An 18,739-nucleotide genomic window follows, 5' to 3' on the forward strand; every position below is an offset into this window, starting at 1 on the left:
GGCTTCCGCCAGGCAGCAACACGATCTGATTTACACAAGAAATCCCTGCCTCTGACCTGGCGAAGGTGTCAGGGGGAGGAGAGAGAGAGACAGCAGAGACATGAGCGAGCAGAGGTTATTTCTGCAGCTAAGCAGGAGTGATGGTGGTTTGGACAGCAGTGGCAGTGATGGAGATGGAGCCAGGAGGACAAAGGGGTTCTGGATGTATTTTGTAGGAAGAGCAGAGAAGACTTGCTGATGGATTGGATGCAGGGATGAGAGACAGAAAAGAATCAAGATCGAATCAACTTTTCCTCAGTTGTTTGGCCATTGACAGAGCTGAGGAAAGCACGAATTCAACAAAATAAATATATAATAAACTCTATTTGGTGCTAAGAAAGAAAAGAAGAGGGTGCTAGGGACATTTTTCTAGAGCAGAATCTCAGCCACAGATGCCCGGTGGAGATGCACCTCTCAACCCCACCCAGGGCTCATGGGGTCTGAACTCCTGCTGAGAGCTTTTGGAGAAAGGATTGCGCCAGACGCCCATCACAAGCCCTGTGCTCCAGCAGCCTCTGCTTCTGGAAGGCTGGTCATGCTAACCTCAGAGGAAATTCAATTGGTCTGGCATAATTGGATCTTCGTGGTCTAATCTAATCTGGTCATTTTATGGGCAATCTTTTTCTTTTTGATCGTCAGTCTTTCCCCCAGCGTTGTTATTCTTCCCTAGCAGCCAGATAAACAAAGTCTTCGCCCTTTGGGCTTCATGTTTGCAAACACACTCCTTACAGGCCCCCTTAAAGCAGCCCGGCGCCCGCTGCCTTCCCCTCCCAGAGGTTCTGGGGGAAGAGCCTTCCTGAAGAGCCAGGGAGGACAGGGCTAACAGAGGCAGAAGAATACTGCCCATGGCCTGGCATCTCCCCCCGGCGGGGCCACACGCCCGCCTCTGCATTTTCTCTGCAGCTCACGTGGGCCCTTCCGAGTCTGTCCTCGGATCCGGCAAGGAGAGCCAGCTGCCTCCTCCAAACCAGACCTGGGAGTTCAAATGATTCCTCAAATGCCAGCTCGACACCGGCTGTCTCTTCATGAAGCCCCGTCAGCTCCGCCAAGCACGGAAGGAAGCTGACCTCACTGAAGTCCCCACGTGCTGGGCCCTCTGCTGTGGGTTCTCACACTGAATCCCACCTCAGCTTGTGAAACAGGCATTCTTATCTCCATGTTCATGGAGAACATTCAGGTGCAGAGAAGCAAAGTCATTTATCCTGTTGACAAGTGGAAGGAGTGGGGTTTAAACGGAGTCCACACCACCTCCCAGCCTGACCTTCGCTACCTTTGTGACACCTGCTGACCCCCCTCTTAGCTTCGCCAGCCCTACCTACTGACCTTCTGTAACGATGTTCTCAGTCTTAGCGCCCACAGCTCGGACCCCACAGCCCCCAGGCACCGGGGAGCCAGCATTTCGGTCAGTGCTAAGCCCACTGGTCTTTGCAATTCCTAGTGGCTTTCCTTCTATCCTCGCTTCTCCATCTGGCCCAGGGAAGCCCGAGCAAAGGGGACCAAGCCAGGACCAGAGCGATGCTGTGAAAAACCCATTGCTGAAAATGGGTACAGTTACTGGGAGTGTGGATGGACTGGAAAAATGAACCAGGAAACAGTGGCTTTGGCTCTGAAATTTAGGGCTGCGCAGAGCAGCGAGATACACAGACAGAAAAAGAAAGGAAGGAAGGAAGAAGGAAGGAAGGAAGGAAGGAAAGGAAGAAGCAAACGTAACTCACCACAAACTCCAGGGTCTTTATTGCTCCTAAGCTTTTCTTAGTGACTTTCCATTTTGTCTTGTTTATTTCCAGGTTTAATAGATTACATTGGGAAATCAGGTCTGTGAAAACGCAGGCAGTCAGCTCAGACGGGCATCAGTCAGCAGCAGAGCTGGAATTCAAGTCTAACTCCAGACCACGCGTTTCCAGGCCAGAGGCTCCGGGGAGCCTGCACACGCTCTGCAGGTAGACTGGCCTCTTTTTCTGTTTGTAGGAAGTAGTGTTCACCACGGGACAAGGGCCACACTTTAGTTTCTTCGCCCCCAAAATGTCATTTATATGTGATGATCCAGGATTGGTCCTGATGGTGTGTCATCAAACAGGTCATTGTGATCTATGTTAATGCAGGTGAGGTGTTTTTTTTTGTTTTTTTTTTAAGGTCGGCAACTGAAAATAGAGAGGGGTGGCCCGTGTTCAGGAAGCGTACATGGAAATCCAGCCCTGCCCTTGAGAAAGGGGCCGGGCGAACCTCCGACAATGCACAGTGGGTGGTTTTCTGTCCCTCCTTTGAGAGGACCAGAATTTGGACTCCGCACAGCTCTTCCCCCCCCAGCTGTCACCAAGGAAGCAGCCCAGACCCCCCACCCATCCTAATCTGCCTCACGCCCCCTCCTTCCTCCTCCGTGTGTGTGGGCAGGCGGAAGGATATGGGGGAACGTGGCCTCACGAGTGGTTTCAGTGGTGCGATGGAATTCTGGCTCATCTGTGAGGTTGCTGAGTCCCCACAGAGGTCGGGCTAAGAATGGATAACTAATGTCACTGACTCCAGGAATACAACAAGGGCCATGGGCAAGGAACAAAAGTCAAGAAAAAATAAAGATTAAAATATGTACCGAGTAAAGGGGACTTCCCTGGCGGTCCAGCGGTTAAGACTGCACCTTCTGATGCAGGGGGTGCGGTTCGATCCCTGGTCGGGGAGCTACGATCCCAAGAGCCTTGCAGCCAAAAAACCCGAAACATAAAACAGAAGCAGTATTGTAACAGATTCAATAAAGACTTTAAAAATGGTTCACATCAAAATATATATATATATTTTTTTTAAAAAAATGTACTGCGTGAAGGAAAGAGCAGGAGAGAATGGAACTGAGCACACACGAGTGTGAAAGAGGGGGAGGGAGTGTGGGCACACGTGGCCAGCACAGTGGACCGAGGGGCAGCCAGACGAGGCCAAGGCCGAGTGAATTCCCGTCCGCCTCCGGGCGACCCATCAGATGGCGCGTGGGTCCGCGAGGACCTTGGCCCGACCTCCTGCCCTGGGAGCTGCGAGGGGCGAGTGGGCAGAGCTGACCCGGGGCTAAACCCTGAGCTGCCAGGTCAGGGTCACGGCGTGCGGGACCCAGGAGAGGGTGGACGGCGGGGCGGCACCACGCTCTGCCTCGGCTGCTTCCCCAGTCACCACCGGCCGGGCTGGAGGAGAAGGGCTTGCCCACAGATGCCGGCAGAGGCGCAGTCTCTCCTTTGCTGGCAGAGCGCGTGTTGAGGGTGAGGACGCACAGAAGCATCTTCGGGTGCCTCCAGACTCTTATGACCAAGGAAGTAATTTGGATGTGGTGCTTCCGGAATCACGGTAGCACTTGCTATAGGAGGAGGGGCCAGGTTCAGCCGAGGACCCTACACGGGCCGAGCGTGGTGCTTCCGGCTGGCGCTGGGAGAGAAGGGAGGAGAGGAGATGGAAAGGAAGAGATTGGAGAGGCAGGCCGCAGATGGGGACAGTTTGCCGAGCCCTGCCGTGCAAGAGGTACCTCATGTGGATTTTTCCTGTACCGGCTCTGTTGAAACAGTACAATATGATACGATACAATACAATATTGATATAATATAGTATAATATAATATAACAAATTCCTATACCATGAAATCCACTCACTTAAAACTACAATAGTGGGTTTTGGGTATAGTCACAAAGGTGGACAGCCATCTCCACCATCAACATTAGAACTGTTTCATCACTTCAAAAAAGACGCTCCGTACCAATTACAGTCACTCCGCACTTCCCTCTCCCCCGACCGCCTGGAACTACTGATCCAACTTCCTCTCTATGTAGATTTGTCCGTTCCACACATTTGTACAAATGGAAAAACACCATATCTGGCCGCTTTCACTTAGCACAATGCTTTCAAAGCTCACCGTGTTGTAGTATGTATCAGTCCTTCATTCCTTTTTTGTGGTCAAATAATATTCCATTGTATGGACAAACCCCATTTATTTATTGCTTCATCCGTGGATTGGCATTTGGGTTGTTTCCAATTTCTGGCTGTTACGAACAATGTCGCTCTCAACATTTGTGCACAGCTTTTTGTGTGGACATGTGTATTTTCCAGTGAATCCCCTTGGCAACCAATAGGCATTATAATCACCAATTTATTAGGGAAACCTGTGGAGAGGTTAAGTAACCTTTTTGAGACGGAAAGACTTCTTGTGATTCAGTTTGATTACAATTAGAAGGGCAAATAAGAGGAAGTCAAGTGGAATTTCACTTCACTTTTTCCAGGACACTATACACACCAGTGAGTAGAAGGGAGGAGAGGAATGAGGAAAAGTGCGTCAGCAGGCCTGCCGTGGGCTCCGTGGGCCCTCTTGGGGGCAGGTCTCGGCGAGGCCTTGGGTTTGCCCACCCTGGCCCGGCTCTGAGTCTGGGAGAGGACTTCCTCCCACTTGCTCTCTTGTTTCAGGGGCAGACACTTGTCCAAAGCAGCGCAAGACAGTTGCTGGAGTAGCTCGTCACACTGTGAGGACGCAGGTGGGACGTCTCTGCAGCAGTGTCCCCACTCTCAGAGGATCCCCTGGGATGGGCCCTGCCCGGTGACAAGAAGAGCCCCAAAGGGAGGAATTCAGCACAGGCCCAAGGGCGGCTCTAGGACACGGAACTACAGGGTCATGGGGGCTGCTGACTCTGCTTCCCTCTGCCTCCAGGGCTTTCCCAGAAAGTTCTTGGACATGGGAGGGTGGGTGACGTGCCGCCCCATTAATGCAACTCCCGTGGCTCGGCAGAACCCAAGCCAAAGCTGGTAATCATTGACCCTCAGAAGCTCCCGGGGCAGAGCGGCAGGAGCCACAGGAGTGCGGGCTCTGCAGCTAATCCCCTGCCCTGTGGTTAGAACCTTGCCCTTCTCATTACCTTTCCGGGAAGCACGCTGCTATTGCAGCCTGGACACTGGTGAAGAAAAGCCCAGAATTTAAAGGCATCACAGATAATGACGCGGTTGGATCTTTCATTCAATGTATGGCTGTAACTTGAAAGAGAAGTTAGAGCTGGAGGTTGCATTCCTGAGGGTGTTAATGGCTGGATCACTTTGCATGCCTAAGTGCCGTCTGAGCTCTTTCTATCCATCTGTAATAGATATGAATGGGCCCATTTTTCAGATGAGGAAATGGACACACTGAGAGATGGGATGGTACCCCGAGTGAGGGCTAGTGACTGACCGACTCCAGATTCAAACCCCACACACCCACCTCTTAAATCCTGCCCTCTAGGCCCGTTGCTGGGGCAGGAAACATAAGCTAGCATATAGGACTGAAAGGCCTTCAGAGGTCCCCTCCAAACTCAGGAACCTGGGGTTCTGCGCCTTCTCTTTGCATGTCTCTTGGAACAGGGATGGCCCAACATGACACCCTTCACCTGTGGGTACAGCCTCATGACTAATAGTCCCCCAGTGCCAAACTCAAGGCATCAGAATTATTCCTCTATATTATAAATCTTGAAGGCTTAGGATTCTATATGTTTTCTTAAAAACAAAGTGTACTTTCTTGTTGCAGACGCTCAGGAAAGTATGTTCAGGGCCTCTAGTCCACATGGAATTCATTCCTTTTTGGGCTGGAAAGACTGAATTGATGTAATACCAACCCAAACCACAGAAAACTAGAAGGGTCAGACTAATAACGGGGTCACTGCACACATATAAATACAACTTTTGGTAAACATTAAAATTCTTTTATTAAACGTCAGTACCATTTGAGGTGGGTGCTTGAGAGAGATTTAAGAATTATTTTATTACATATGTGTCCAGTTTTCAGAAAAACAAACTACACTCATCCCCCAATACACATACTTTTACAAGCCAAACAAGTGAGAAAATGATTATTTTATTTGAAAAAGTGATTCTTTGCTTTATAAACTTATTCAGTAAAGGATTCCTTTAAATATCTAATATTCTAATGCATATATCATACAACTTACTCTACACAAGCAATTTCTGTTCATATATTATCTTTCGAGAACACAATTTATTGGTTTTGGTTTCAGTATAAGATTTATATCTAGACTTGTATAATGATATTTTCATTGTAATGGATTTCTTTTGAATAGAAATGAGAATAAAAGGCTATGAGACTAGAAATGCCTTTGGGTCCTTGTGTTAATTTAATTTTCAGCTATAGGTTCACCAGAAACTAGAATTCAACGGTTAGGACAGTGGTGCTCAGGACGTCTGGCCTGAGTGCATGGTGGAGACCTGAGAACTGACCCTCCCACCACTTCCATGGCGGAGGGTTCCATCTGGTCCTGGGACAGACTGAATGGAATTTCACCCAAGATTCTCTAGGGACCTGTCATCTCTCTCCAGATGATAATCATATTTGTTGTGTTTTACTACGTATTTTCCATACTGTGTTTTCACCCCCAATCCTGAGCCCAGCAAAGGCAACTTGGCAAATTCCAAGCCCAACAACAGGAATCCCAAAGCCAGAAGCTCTTGGGTCACTGCAAATTCCAGTCATACATGAAGCTTTGAAAATCATCTCCTACACCTTTTCAGACAGAGGCAAGTGACTTCACGTCCACGCTGGCTTCTCAGTAAACAAGCCAGTGGACAACCCAGGTTGCAAGAGATGTCACACTCGTGGCTGGGCAGACACTGGGCTTCTTGCCCCGGAAGGTCCCCGCTTCAGGGCACCATTGAACTGTGCTCTAGAGGGCGCTGTTCACAAAGGATACAGCTGGGAGGCCCTCCACCCAGGTCTTAATGACCCTTTCACAGTCTGCAGAGGCTTTTCTCAGCCCTGGGCTTCCCTTCATTCATTTTAAGCTGTGCATCCTCACGTTTCCCTCGGTTTATCCTCTTCACTTTGGCTCAATCCACGCATAGCCAACAAAGCCATGCCTTCTTTTGGTAAAGTACAAAACTCCCTAAAGTTGAGAAGATAGACTCCTTACAAAATCTTTAGAATAAAAGACAAGAAGACCCAACCCTGTGACTGTGAGTTTCTCTCGTCCTCTAGGGTTCTCTCACTCTGTGGTCACCATTCCCCACAGCCCCCAGGGATGTGTGGCTGTCCCTTCAAAACTCTGAATCAGGCAGAGATGAAGGGCCCCCCCTAACTGGGGTCCCTTTGCCGAACCGAGACATGCTGACATTTCCAAAATACTTCAAAAAACAACTTTGAAAATACACATAGAATTAGCATCAACTTCCAAAGCACAGGTTTCCTACTCCACAGCAAAGGCATGCTGCCACCAAAGACTGGTGAGACCCTGCGGACACCTGGCTTGGGGCCAGCCTCACAGACTCCCAGGCTGGCTGTCCTGGTGGGAATATCACATCTCTTCCTGCTGGGTCCCAATCCAGGTGCCAGGAAGTGATACAGGTCTTTGCGGGGAGAGTAGAATTATCTGAGGATGACCAACGGCCCTTGTAAACTAGTTAGCTGGACAGAACTGAAAAACTGAACTTGAATATTTTAACTCCTTTTAATGACTTTGTATATTTACATTTGGTCCTTCATTTTCACATCCTGATACAGAAGCCTGCAAATATACGTATGCGAGTGTGACCCCTGGAAGCAATGGTGTGGAATCGTCAATCGGTTATAGAACGGCTTTATGACCTCTTAGTTACACCTCTTCTGCCTTTTGGGGTGTCATGCCTCCCAGCCAAAGAGCAGCAGGGGTTGACTTGTCGCAGCTAGTGAGCACACGTGCCCCGAGGAATGGTGGGGAGCCTCGCTTGAGAGAGTGTTAGACAGCACATCATCAAGATTCTTTTTTTTTTTTTTCATCATCATCAAGATTTGGGCTTGTTCTGGGTGATTTGGGAGAGTTAAGGAAGCAATACACTGCTCTGGGTTACATGTCAAGAAATAGGGGTAATTCTGTGATGGAGTATGTTAATAAATCTTATTATCTAGAAGCAGAGCAGACCCGGGTAAGGCTAAAGCTGTTATTGGTAAAGGAGCAGGGATCCCTCACAGTGCCAGCACAGGGGGACATTTGGGCATTTTCATGGTTTGGACCACGTTCATGTTTCTGTCTGTGGTCAGACATGATTCTGATGTTGATATCCTGTGAAACCGGGTTCAACAAGAGAACACCAAGATGGAGCTGTGAGCCCCCGGACAGCTCCCGGCAACACCGAGACCTAGACGTAGTGCCAGGCTGGCTCCCAGCTGTCTGGGGTTGCTTTCTCCTTTGCAACGGCGTCTGTAGATTGTCAGTGATACAATCAGATGCTACTTAATGTCTGTGGTAAGAGAAGAAGGGCATCACCCCTGGTAGTGCACCAAGGAAAATTCTCTCCCTCTATCCTGTTCTCACCTCTCCAGGATAAGGCTTCCGCCCTGATGATGGGCAGATCCTTTATACAGACGTGTTTGGCTTTCTCAGGTCTTCTATTCCACAGGTCAGGATGGGCTCTGAAGCCAGTACAGTTCACAGACATCGACGTGTTCTCAGAACTTTTGTCGCCCTCTCTCTCAGGAGCCTTGTCCCTCGCCTGCGTGTCATTTCCCCACACAGCCCCTGTGACTCTGCAGAGCAGACCCTCAGTGGCCTGGGTCGGTGACGCCTGGTTAAGCTGCTGCACAGGTTTAAACTTCTGAACTGATAATAACAGTTGCTACTATTTATTGTGTAATTGCCGTGTTCTAGGAACTTTACATTTGCATGTAAAACACGCTACAGCCTTTGAGAGCATATTCTCACAGTCATTTCACAGGTGAGGAAGCGGAGGCCCAGTTAGCCTAAGTGGCTTGCTCAGGTCACCTGGCCATCAAGCGACAGATTCAAGTCCATGTCTGCGCTCAGCCCAGCTGGACTTCCTCCAGCCTACCTGCTGCCTTTGGTTCTTACCTGTGCCATGAACGTCCTGCAGCAGGGCTCCCACCCCGTCTTGATCCCCACGCATGGCAGATCTCTATAGTTATTCAGGTGATGCTCCTGGACCGGCAGGCTCCAGAGATGCCTACAGAAGCCGGTGTGCCGTAGGAGAGCACCAACACCCCCAGACCTTATGATTCACTGGCTCTTGTTCCCAAACTCTGTTCTCTGGAAGGAACCAGGCACCTAGGAAAGTCTGTGCTGCATTCCCACCCTGGACACAAGCAACTTGTGGCTTCACAGGGGAGGGGGCATGTGAGCACACTCGGCCCCAGGGAAAGGTGGGGTATTACTGAAGTGCAGTCCCAAATCTAGCCTGGAAGGGTCCTGAGGCTCATGCCCGTTCACATGCCCATGAGGCCAGGAAAAATTATTTCCACCGGCCTTGCCAAGTTCTATGTAAGAACCCAGGCTGAGCCCAAGTGAGCAGCCTGGTAGAGCTAAAGACATCAGAGGTGATTTCTCTCAGAATATTGAACAAAAAGGAAACAATGCCCTCTGTCGACAATAGGTCTCCCGTATAGGTATCCCCAGGAGCTGGCTGACTGGTTGCCCCTGGGCACTGAGGGTTTGCAAAGCCAGCTGGGTGGCCATCCTGCAATAGCTTGAGGCCGTTTTCATAGAAAACAGGAAGTCCTCTGCGGTAACAGATGTATTTGTTTTAGCTCCTCAGCAAAGGTGTGTTCAAGAGTGTAAGCTTAACCTTCAGGCTGTTGCGTCTCCTCTCTGGTGGATGCTTGAAAACCCTGTCCTCAACCCCTTCAAGGGCAGCAAACCTGCCGCCTTGTAATTATCGGATAGTGACTGAATTACTACTCATACTTGAGCAACTTGACAGCCGGGACTGTTACCTCTTTTGCTTCCTAGCGTAGCACCTGGCATGTAGTAAGTTCAATCAGTAGAGAGTTTGCTTGATTTCACTGATTAAGAAGGCGGAGACCTTGGGCCATGATCCCATTGCATGCCTCGCTATGGTAGGTCCTCAGGAAATGTTGGTTAATGGCCTGAAGCAAAGCCATCAATTTTCATGGCAGCTTGAATTTCTCCTCCAGCACCATTGCAAAGGGACTACAGAAAGTCATTTGACTTCTGCTCTCAGGCTGAATAACTCCTATTTCCTAGCTCTGACAGACAATCTTGACTCTCAGAAATGTCCCGAGCGAATTCAGGCTGTGTGTGAGCTGTGAGAGGTTGGACTAATAGGCAGACTACAGCAACTGTTTTTTCATCTATAGAGAGGAACGATAGCCTTTGTAATTCTAAATAAGAGATAAAAGCAACATCTATTTGCCGTCTTCTCTCTGGTCCAGTGGCTGCTGAGCGTGCTGGAGTGGGTAGAAGGCTGTGTGATATTGGCCATGGGAAACTCCAAATTCCCAATTGCTCGTTCTCAGGGGGTGGCCTGCAAAAGAACGGCCTCTGTCCTGGTTCTTTAAATATCATCAAGGAGCACAAACTGTAGGTACCTCACTTAAAATGCAGACGGGGGCTTCCCTGGTGGCGCAGTGGTTGAGAGTCCGCCTGCCGATGCAGGGGACACGGGTTCGTGCCCCGGTCTGGGAAGATCCCACGTGCCGCGGAGCGGCTGGGCCCGTGAGCCATGGCCGCTGAGCCTGCGCGTCCAGAGCCTGTGCTCCGCAACGGGAGAGGCCACAACAGTGAGAGGCCCGCGTACCGCCAAAAAAAAAAAAAAAAAAAAAATGCAGACGGGTTTGGTTGCCATAGGTACTGTATGCAAATTAAGCATGCATTTTTATGGAGAAAAGGAGATTCAGGAGGAAAATGTTTATTTTCAAGAATTTGAAAGGCTGATCACCTGAAGAGAGTTCACACTTCTTTAGAAGTATCATGAGTTGTCCCCGAGGCAAGACTAGACCGGGTGTTGTTGGTATCAGTTTCTCCTCTAGGTCTAGATGAGAACATCTCACAGGGCACACAGGCGCTAAGTGCGCTGGCCCTTGCTGGTTCCAGCCGGTGTCTCGCGCTGTCCCCCAACACTGTCACCTGTTTACTCAGCAATTCTTTCAGTTCCTCTGTGCCCCTGCCTCTGTCATATACACAATTTACAATTACAGTGCTGCACAAAAATGTCTCTTTCAAAATATCTCTATTGGATGGGAGCCACGTAAGTGATAGCAGACTCATTGCTCTTATGCATGCTTTGTTTAATTGATTGATTGTCATTCAACAAACAGTTACAGAGTTCCTACCATGTGTGACGCTAATGCCATCTCCAGGCCTTGGTCTCCATAGCGCTTCTCTGCTCCTCAAATAAGATCCTCCCAGAGCACTTCCATTGTTTTCTGCCCTGGCAGGTATCATACTGCGTTTGACGGTTTATCAGCTCGTTTGCGTCTCCCACCTGGACTAGAAGGTTTTTCACAATGACAGGGACTGTACCCATTTGGTAAATGATTACTTCCGTGATGTCTAACACACGTGTTAGAATCCACACATCCCTGTTGCTTAATGAAGGATAAATAAATTAATCGACACAAAAGTGAGTTTTCTGTCAGTTGAGGTGTTTTCGCAGGGGGTTGGGGGATGGCCTGTCTAATAGAGATCTCTGAGCAGAGACGTGTCCTTTGGGTATTATACAGACCACAGCACATTGTAATTGCTGAGTTACTGAGCTCACTTCCCCCTTCGACTGTGAGCTCCTTGAGAACAGGAACAGAGTTCTATTTGTCTTTGAAATCCTACACAATACACTCAATGTTCGGAAAGTTCACACAAAGTCTATTTTTTGAGAATGGACTGTTTACAGAAAAAAAGAATGCTGGAGCACTGAAGAAAAAAGATGGCAATAATATAATTCACTTGCTTTGCCAGGCCATTAAGAAGAACTTGGTAAATATTAGCTAATGTCCAGCCCTATGCTTGCTATTAAGGTTTACTGATTTCAACAGAAAGTGACCTAGAAACTGTGCATGTTCCATAATCCAGGGCCAACTTCTAATCACCCAATAGTTCCAAAACTACATATTGTGTCTGTCTGTGGTAGGATTAAATGCCATTGTCTAAGCAAAGTCAGATATAGGCTGTGTATAATGGGACTGCCACGTGACGGATGGGTTTGGTCAGAGGATGAATTTATCCTGTATTCTTGCATTCTCTAGGTATGAAACTTCTCACTGTCTGAGTAAATAAATCAACAGCATTGGTTAACCCAGCGCATGTAGAAAGTACCTTCAGTAAATGCCAGATTTTACAAAATAAATCCAACAATAAAGGCTGCTTTTAAACCTCAGTTTCTTAAACAACAGTGACTGCTGTGGAGAGAGATTAACATGGTATCTTGTTTTTTCCTGGTGTGATCTTATTTTTGTCTTACAGACATGTACTTACCTACGTCTATCATTCACCTGTATCTTTGTGAACACTCAGAAATCTCAGTATCTCAGTGTGTTTCAGGGAATATGGTGGGAGATTGATGATAACTAATTGTTTCTGGTGAAGGGTATTGGGCCCAAACTAGGAGGAAGAGCAAGAGAGCTATAGAGCATGGTAAAGGAGAGGAGGAAAATGCCAGAACAGAACCTGTGCCTGCTACCCAGGGACCTTAGCTGGTGGCTTGTCAAGTCTTAGCATGATGGTATTCAAGCCATGTGAGGTTTGGGAAAAAAATACATACCCAGCTTGGGGCTTGGCCTGAGAGTTTAAACCACACAGCTCCACTATCAAAGTAATGTTTTCAGCTAATACACATTAGCATCGGTCCACTGGCCAAAGCCTACCATAAATTAGGCTGGGTTTGAAAGAAATCAGCCTGCCTCCAGAGACCAGCTCCCAACACTACCTCCTTGCTTCTCCCAGCCGTGGATGCTTCGGGACAGAATATGTTTAAGATGTTGGTAAGTGTGGGCGATCTGGGGAAGCTCTTTTTAAGCTGGGTGCTTTCGTTCCTGCTCTTTGCAAGGCCAGGCAGATAATATTTTCTTAGTAGTACAGGCATGGAAACCCAAACTCATCCAAGAGATGAATCGGGGGGACTCATTTGCTCTACAGAAATACCCTTTCTTTTCAAAAGTGAAATGAATTCAGGTGGGGCTACAAGAATAGCGGGGGAGAAAAGCTCGGAGGTTGCTGTGTTAGGAGTTGCGTCTGGAATTATAATGTATGACAAAGAGGATGTGAATTCGACGGATGAATGTTGGCTTTAGAAGTTATTGTTTGAGGTGAGATCCAGCCTAAGAAGAGCTTTGTAAACAGTATGAGCTTCCATGAACCTGGGAAAGGGAGAGAGTCCCCAGGGGATGGACACAAGGTTAGGGAAGATGTGAGGAGAGAAAAGGGAGAGATTGGGCAAGGAAGAGACCACTTCCCCTGGTGAGCCACACTTGGGACCATCCCCTCATACTCTTTGAGGACTTGAGGTCAATGAGGGTTGGGTGACATGAGGGGCAGGCCCCTCTGAGTGCACTGTCTGCTCTCCAGGTTACATTTTTTAATATCTTTAGAACCTGTCCTTCCAACCACCACAGCCGTGGTTTTCTCATCACCACTTCTACCTGGGGTCTTCTTGTGTTTTCACCTGGTTTAAGGCCATGAGCAAAACGTGGTAGGATATCACTTTTGTTTAAAATTTATCACTAAGTTGGTTTCGCTTCCTAGTTTGTATGAATAAACACATTTTTGAAGGGGGATTTTGAAATCTATTTTAGAAACATATTTGCATTTGATTAAAAATACCACGAAGACATTGCCAACCATAACAGGCACACCTTGGGAGTGGGGTGAGCACAGATAGGGGAGGAGACCGTCTAGTGTTTATGACCCCGGGGGTTCATCAGCGCTGTCTGTTTGGGGGAAATCCCTTCAGTTTTGTGCTGTAAGATGGAAGTTACAATAATGTCATCCATGAGACCTTTGTCCAGATGGTATTTTGAAGTGCTTAATTCATTCAAGGAATGATTCCATTTATGCTTATTGAATAAATAGTAATGGTCTGTGCTAACAGCTGGGATAGAGGAGTGAATAAAACATGGTTCTACCTTTGCGCAGGGTTCTTTAAATCAGAGTGCCCCATCCTTCAGCTTGCAGGCAAGGAAGGAAGTAGCAGATACCGATGGTGAGCATCTTACTATTGCTTTGGGGAACCTTGGCATCCCAGGCTTGGGATCCACTCAGAAAACTTCCAGGATCTTATGATACAACTTGACCAAACAGTATTGAGGAACTCTGTTCTAAATAGTGTCGAGCAAAAAACAAAAAAAGGAAGTTGACCAATGCTTCTCTTGAAACGTTTCAGAGAAATCTGGTGTTAGAATATGAAACGTTATAACTGAGACACAGTGAGGTAGAGATTTCTCTGACCTGGAAGCGGGGAAGCTTACACTCTAGTTGTCATCCTGCCATGATTAGGTCCCTGACTTTGCTGCTGTCTTAATTTTATTGAAGTATAGTTGATTTACAACGTTGTGTTAATTTCTGTTGAGGGACCTGACTTTGGAAATATCATTAAAATTTTCTCAGTTCTGGGCTTCCCTGGTGGCGCAGCGGTTGAGAGTCCGCCTGCCGATGCAGGGGACACGGGTTCAAACCCCGGTCCGGGAGGATCCCACGTGCCGCGGGGCCCGTGAGCCATGGCCGCTGAGCCTGCGCGTTCGGAGCCTGGGCTCCGCAACAGGAGAGGCCACAACAGTGAGAGGCCCGCGTACCACAAAAAAAAAAAAAAAAAAAAAAAAAATTTTCTCAGTTCCTTCACTAGATAAATGAGAGAATTGAATTGAATTATAATCTCTTGCTATGTGAGTATCCGTAGCAGTACATAAGATGCTTTAGGTAGTATACTGATGAGCCTTTTTTTCATAGTTATTTATTTCTATATATTAACCAAAATGTAAATAGTGCATCAAGTTTCTGCTTTCACAGATAGTTTTGCTTAGCTTAAGACTAAATTTATTAAAGAAAAAAGAATTCATTTAAAGAATACTATCAAATAAATCATAGTACAGGCCATAATTTGTTATCATAAACATTTTTAAAAAATATTTTATTGAAGCATAGTGGATTTACAATGTTGTGTTAATTTCCATTGTTCAGCAAAGTGATTCAGTTATACATATATATACATTCTTTTTCCTCTTCTTTTCCATGATGCTTTATCACAGGTTACTGAATATAGTTCCCTGTGCAACACAGTAGGACCTTGTTGTTTATCCATCCTACGTATAATAGTTTGCCTCTGCCAACCCCAAACTCCCAATCCATCCCTCCCCCACTTCCCTTCCCCTTGGCAACCACAAGTCTGTTCTCTGTGTCTGCGTTATCACAAACATTTTTAACGTTGGGTGTGACTAAGGTCAGAAAACACATGGATGTATGCTCTCTCAGGTTCCTTTACATTTCTATCTCCCTGGAATTGTTTTTTCTCTTTATCTTTAAGCAATATGGTCTTGTAGTGGGAATTTTCTACTGACGATAGCATTATGGTATCCAGAACAAGGTTGTCAGCTTGCCCAAGCGATCATTCACCCGGATGGTATTGAATGGCAGTTTCATAGACAGTTAGCTCTTTCTGTGAGTCACTTAGTTCACTAGTGTTAGACACATAATTTTGTTCTGTTTTGTTTTTCTTTGATGTGATTTCAGGTCGGGTGTTGACAGAAAGAATGTTCAAACATCTTCAGAAATGGTTTGTCACTCACTTTCTTGGGCGTTCTGTGCAAAGAGCAAGGCTGGTCTCCAAAGACGGAAGGTGTAACATCGAATTTGGCAACGTAGAGGCACAGTCGAGGCTGATATTCTTTGTGGACATCTGGACGACGGTGCTGGACCTCAAGTGGAGATACAAAATGACCATCTTCATCACAGCCTTCTTGGGGAGCTGGTTCTTCTTTGGCCTCCTGTGGTATGCGGTCGCCTACATCCACAAAGATCTCCCTGAGTTCCATCCTTCCGCCAACCACACCCCTTGCGTGGAGCACATCAATGGCCTGACCTCAGCTTTTCTGTTTTCTCTGGAAACGCAAGTGACCATTGGCTATGGATTCAGGTGTGTGACGGAACAGTGTGGCACTGCCATTTTCCTGCTTATCTTCCAGTCTATCCTTGGGGTCATCATCAATTCTTTCATGTGTGGTGCTATATTAGCCAAGATCTCCCGACCCAAGCAACGCGCCAAGACCGTTACTTTCAGCAAGCATGCGGTGATCAGTAAGCGGGGTGGGAAGCTCTGTCTCTTGATCCGAGTGGCTAACCTTCGGAAGAGCCTCCTTATTGGCAGTCACATATATGGAAAGCTTCTGAAGACCACCATCACGCCTGAAGGAGAGACCATCATTTTGGACCAGATCAATATCAACTTTGTGGTGGACGCAGGGAATGAAAATTTATTTTTCATCTCCCCGCTGACAATTTACCATGTCATCGACCACACTAGCCCTTTCTTCCACATGGCAGCAGAAACCCTTCCCCAGCAGGACTTTGAATTAGTGGTGTTTTTAGACGGTACGGTGGAATCAACCAGCGCTACCTGCCAAGTCCGGACATCCTACGTCCCAGAAGAGGTGCTCTGGGGCTATCGTTTTGCTCCCATGGTGTCCAAGACCAAGGAAGGGAAATACCGAGTAGATTTCCATAACTTTAGCAAAACAGTGGAAGTGGAGACGCCGCACTGTGCCATGTGCCTGTATAATGAGAAAGATGCTCAAGCCAGGATGAAGAGAGGCTATGACAACCCCAACTTCATCTTGTCCGAAGTCAGCGAAACAGACGACACCAAAATGTAACAGTGGCTTTTCAGCGTGAGTAAAGCAAGATCTCGAAGATACCTAGTGGCTAGAAACGTTATGGAGCAATCAAGAATTTGGGGGTGTGACAGTGGGACAAGAGCATTTCAAATCTCCCCGCGCAATGTCCCTGAACCCCATAACCATGGTCCTACAAGACACAGAGCTCTGCAAGGCAACTGCACGAGAACGTGCAATGGGTTTGTAGGAGACTGGAATATGGGAGACAGAGGAGCTCACATAAAATCTTGAATAAGATTGTTTGAAATCATGCCGTGTTGATGGGAACAGACAAAAATCATTGAAAGCTTCATGGACAGACCAAATGAGATCTTTTTAAGAGTCTTCCCAAAGAAGATATAAGCTTTAGATAGGATCAGGGAAAAAAGATATTCTTATTTTGGTTCTACTGATAAGAAAGAAGCCACATTTATTTTAACATTGGATTGTATCAAAGGAAAAATTGTCTCCTGAGTTGGGGGAGATGAACCAATCAAAGTAATAAGAAAAGACGGATGTACAGTGAACATTTGTGAGGCTCTGGCCTTCTCCAGCCCTGGTCGTTGGCGCTTTCATCTAAGTCTGGGTCATGCCGTGTTTCCAGAGGAGCAGGGGGGAGGCTTGGCCCGTGGACTCCGCATCTCTACATGCAGGAGAGGAGCACAGGGCCCAGCCTGCTCGACGGCACCTCCAGAGCCTGTGGCCAAGCTGGGTGTTGGCCCAAGGACATTTACAAAGTCTAAATCACCACTCTAGAATCTCCATGAACACTTTCCTGCAAGAAAGAATGTTTGCTTTGAAAATGAGGGTGATATTTCTTCCAATTTGTGTTAGATGGGATAAGGGGCTTCAAATCTGTTAAAACACTACTTCCTGATCTTCCAAGAAGGCAGTGAGGAGTTTGAAGGAGCAAAGACAGTTTAGAAGGGAAAATACTGCTAATGCTTCTGAGAAAAATATATCTTGTGTTTTTCACCCGAGGGTTTGTAACTGAAATGCTGTTTCTAAAGGAGAAGTATGAAAGGGAAGGGAATGGGATATGACCCCACAGTAAGGAAAGTGCTAGGTCTTCCTTCCTCTGAGGGCCAACACCACATCTTCATCAGACAGACCAATGTCATATGAGGATTGATCTGCAGGGGAAGCTTTCACTGTGAATGTCTTGTTCAGTTCCCTGCTTACGTTATTTTGAATGTATTCTCGAAAAGATGGTACCCAAAGCTGCTTAGGAATCAAAATGTTGTCAGTGTGCTGATTAATACATTAAATCCCTGGGCTTCCCTGGTGGCGCAGTGGTTGAGAGTCCGCATGCCGATGCAGGGGACGCGGGTTTGTGGCCCGGTCCGGGAAGATCCCACATGCCGCGGAGCGGCTGGGCCCGTGAGCCATGGCCGCTGAGCCTGCGCATCCGGAGCCTGTGCTCCGCGACGGGAGAGGCCACAGCAGTGAGAGGCCCGCGTACCGCAAAAAAAAAAAAAAAAAAAACATTAAATCTCTGAAACTGATGTAAGTTTGTCTTGAATCCAGCGTGCCCAGGAGGACATGATGTCGGGTGCAGATGTGCCCCGTCCCATGCAGCCCCATCAAACCACTCCGGTGTGAGTCTAGGCATGTAGTCATGGATACCAATGACTTTGTTTTTGCAGGCCTGGGGTTGAGTTTGTACAGATACACACAGACACTCTGGTCCTTCCGACAAAAATGAGTGAGGAGTCTGATGGGTTCAGAGTTGCGCACTTTGTCCATGGCCATAACGGTGGACACGATGGGACCACGTGGGAGATTACTCTGTGCGTGTAAGTGTGTTGGCATCGCCATTTAATCTGCTGACAAAGCTAAAGGAAATCAGGTGTAACAAGTTCGAGGGAGCTGGAATTCTCTGCTGGCCCATTGTCATGAGGGTTTATGACTCTGTAGTGTCTTTATAGACGGAAGGGTCAGAAGACATGCCTTCTAGTCTGTTCTGCTCCTTTTAGCAGATGTTGGGGGATGCTGGTAGTGAAGTGATCATAGGCAATCCATTCCTCTTGATCGTTAGGAGAGCAGGATCTTTGCGAATGGCCTTTCTTTCTGGGTTATTCGATGGAAGACGTCTGCTTCCAAATATTCCTTTATTAGGATTGA

At 47.4% G+C, this 18,739-nt stretch overlaps 1 protein-coding gene across 1 annotated transcript; it reads left to right on the forward strand.

Moving 5' to 3' along the window:
* Positions 1-15,496: 15,496 nt before the first annotated feature.
* On the forward strand, positions 15,497-16,615 carry KCNJ1 (potassium inwardly rectifying channel subfamily J member 1; the record flags this gene model as incomplete). The annotated part of the gene is made up of 1 exon (XM_082659912.1): positions 15,497-16,615. One exon carries the CDS (start codon positions 15,497-15,499, stop codon positions 16,613-16,615), a length of 1,119 nt encoding a protein of 372 aa, XP_082516038.1.
* Between the last annotated feature and the right edge of the window lie 2,124 nt (positions 16,616-18,739).

Source organism: Grampus griseus, assembly GCF_964374135.1.
Source record: "Grampus griseus genome assembly, chromosome: 8".
NCBI lineage: Eukaryota > Metazoa > Chordata > Mammalia > Artiodactyla > Delphinidae > Grampus > Grampus griseus.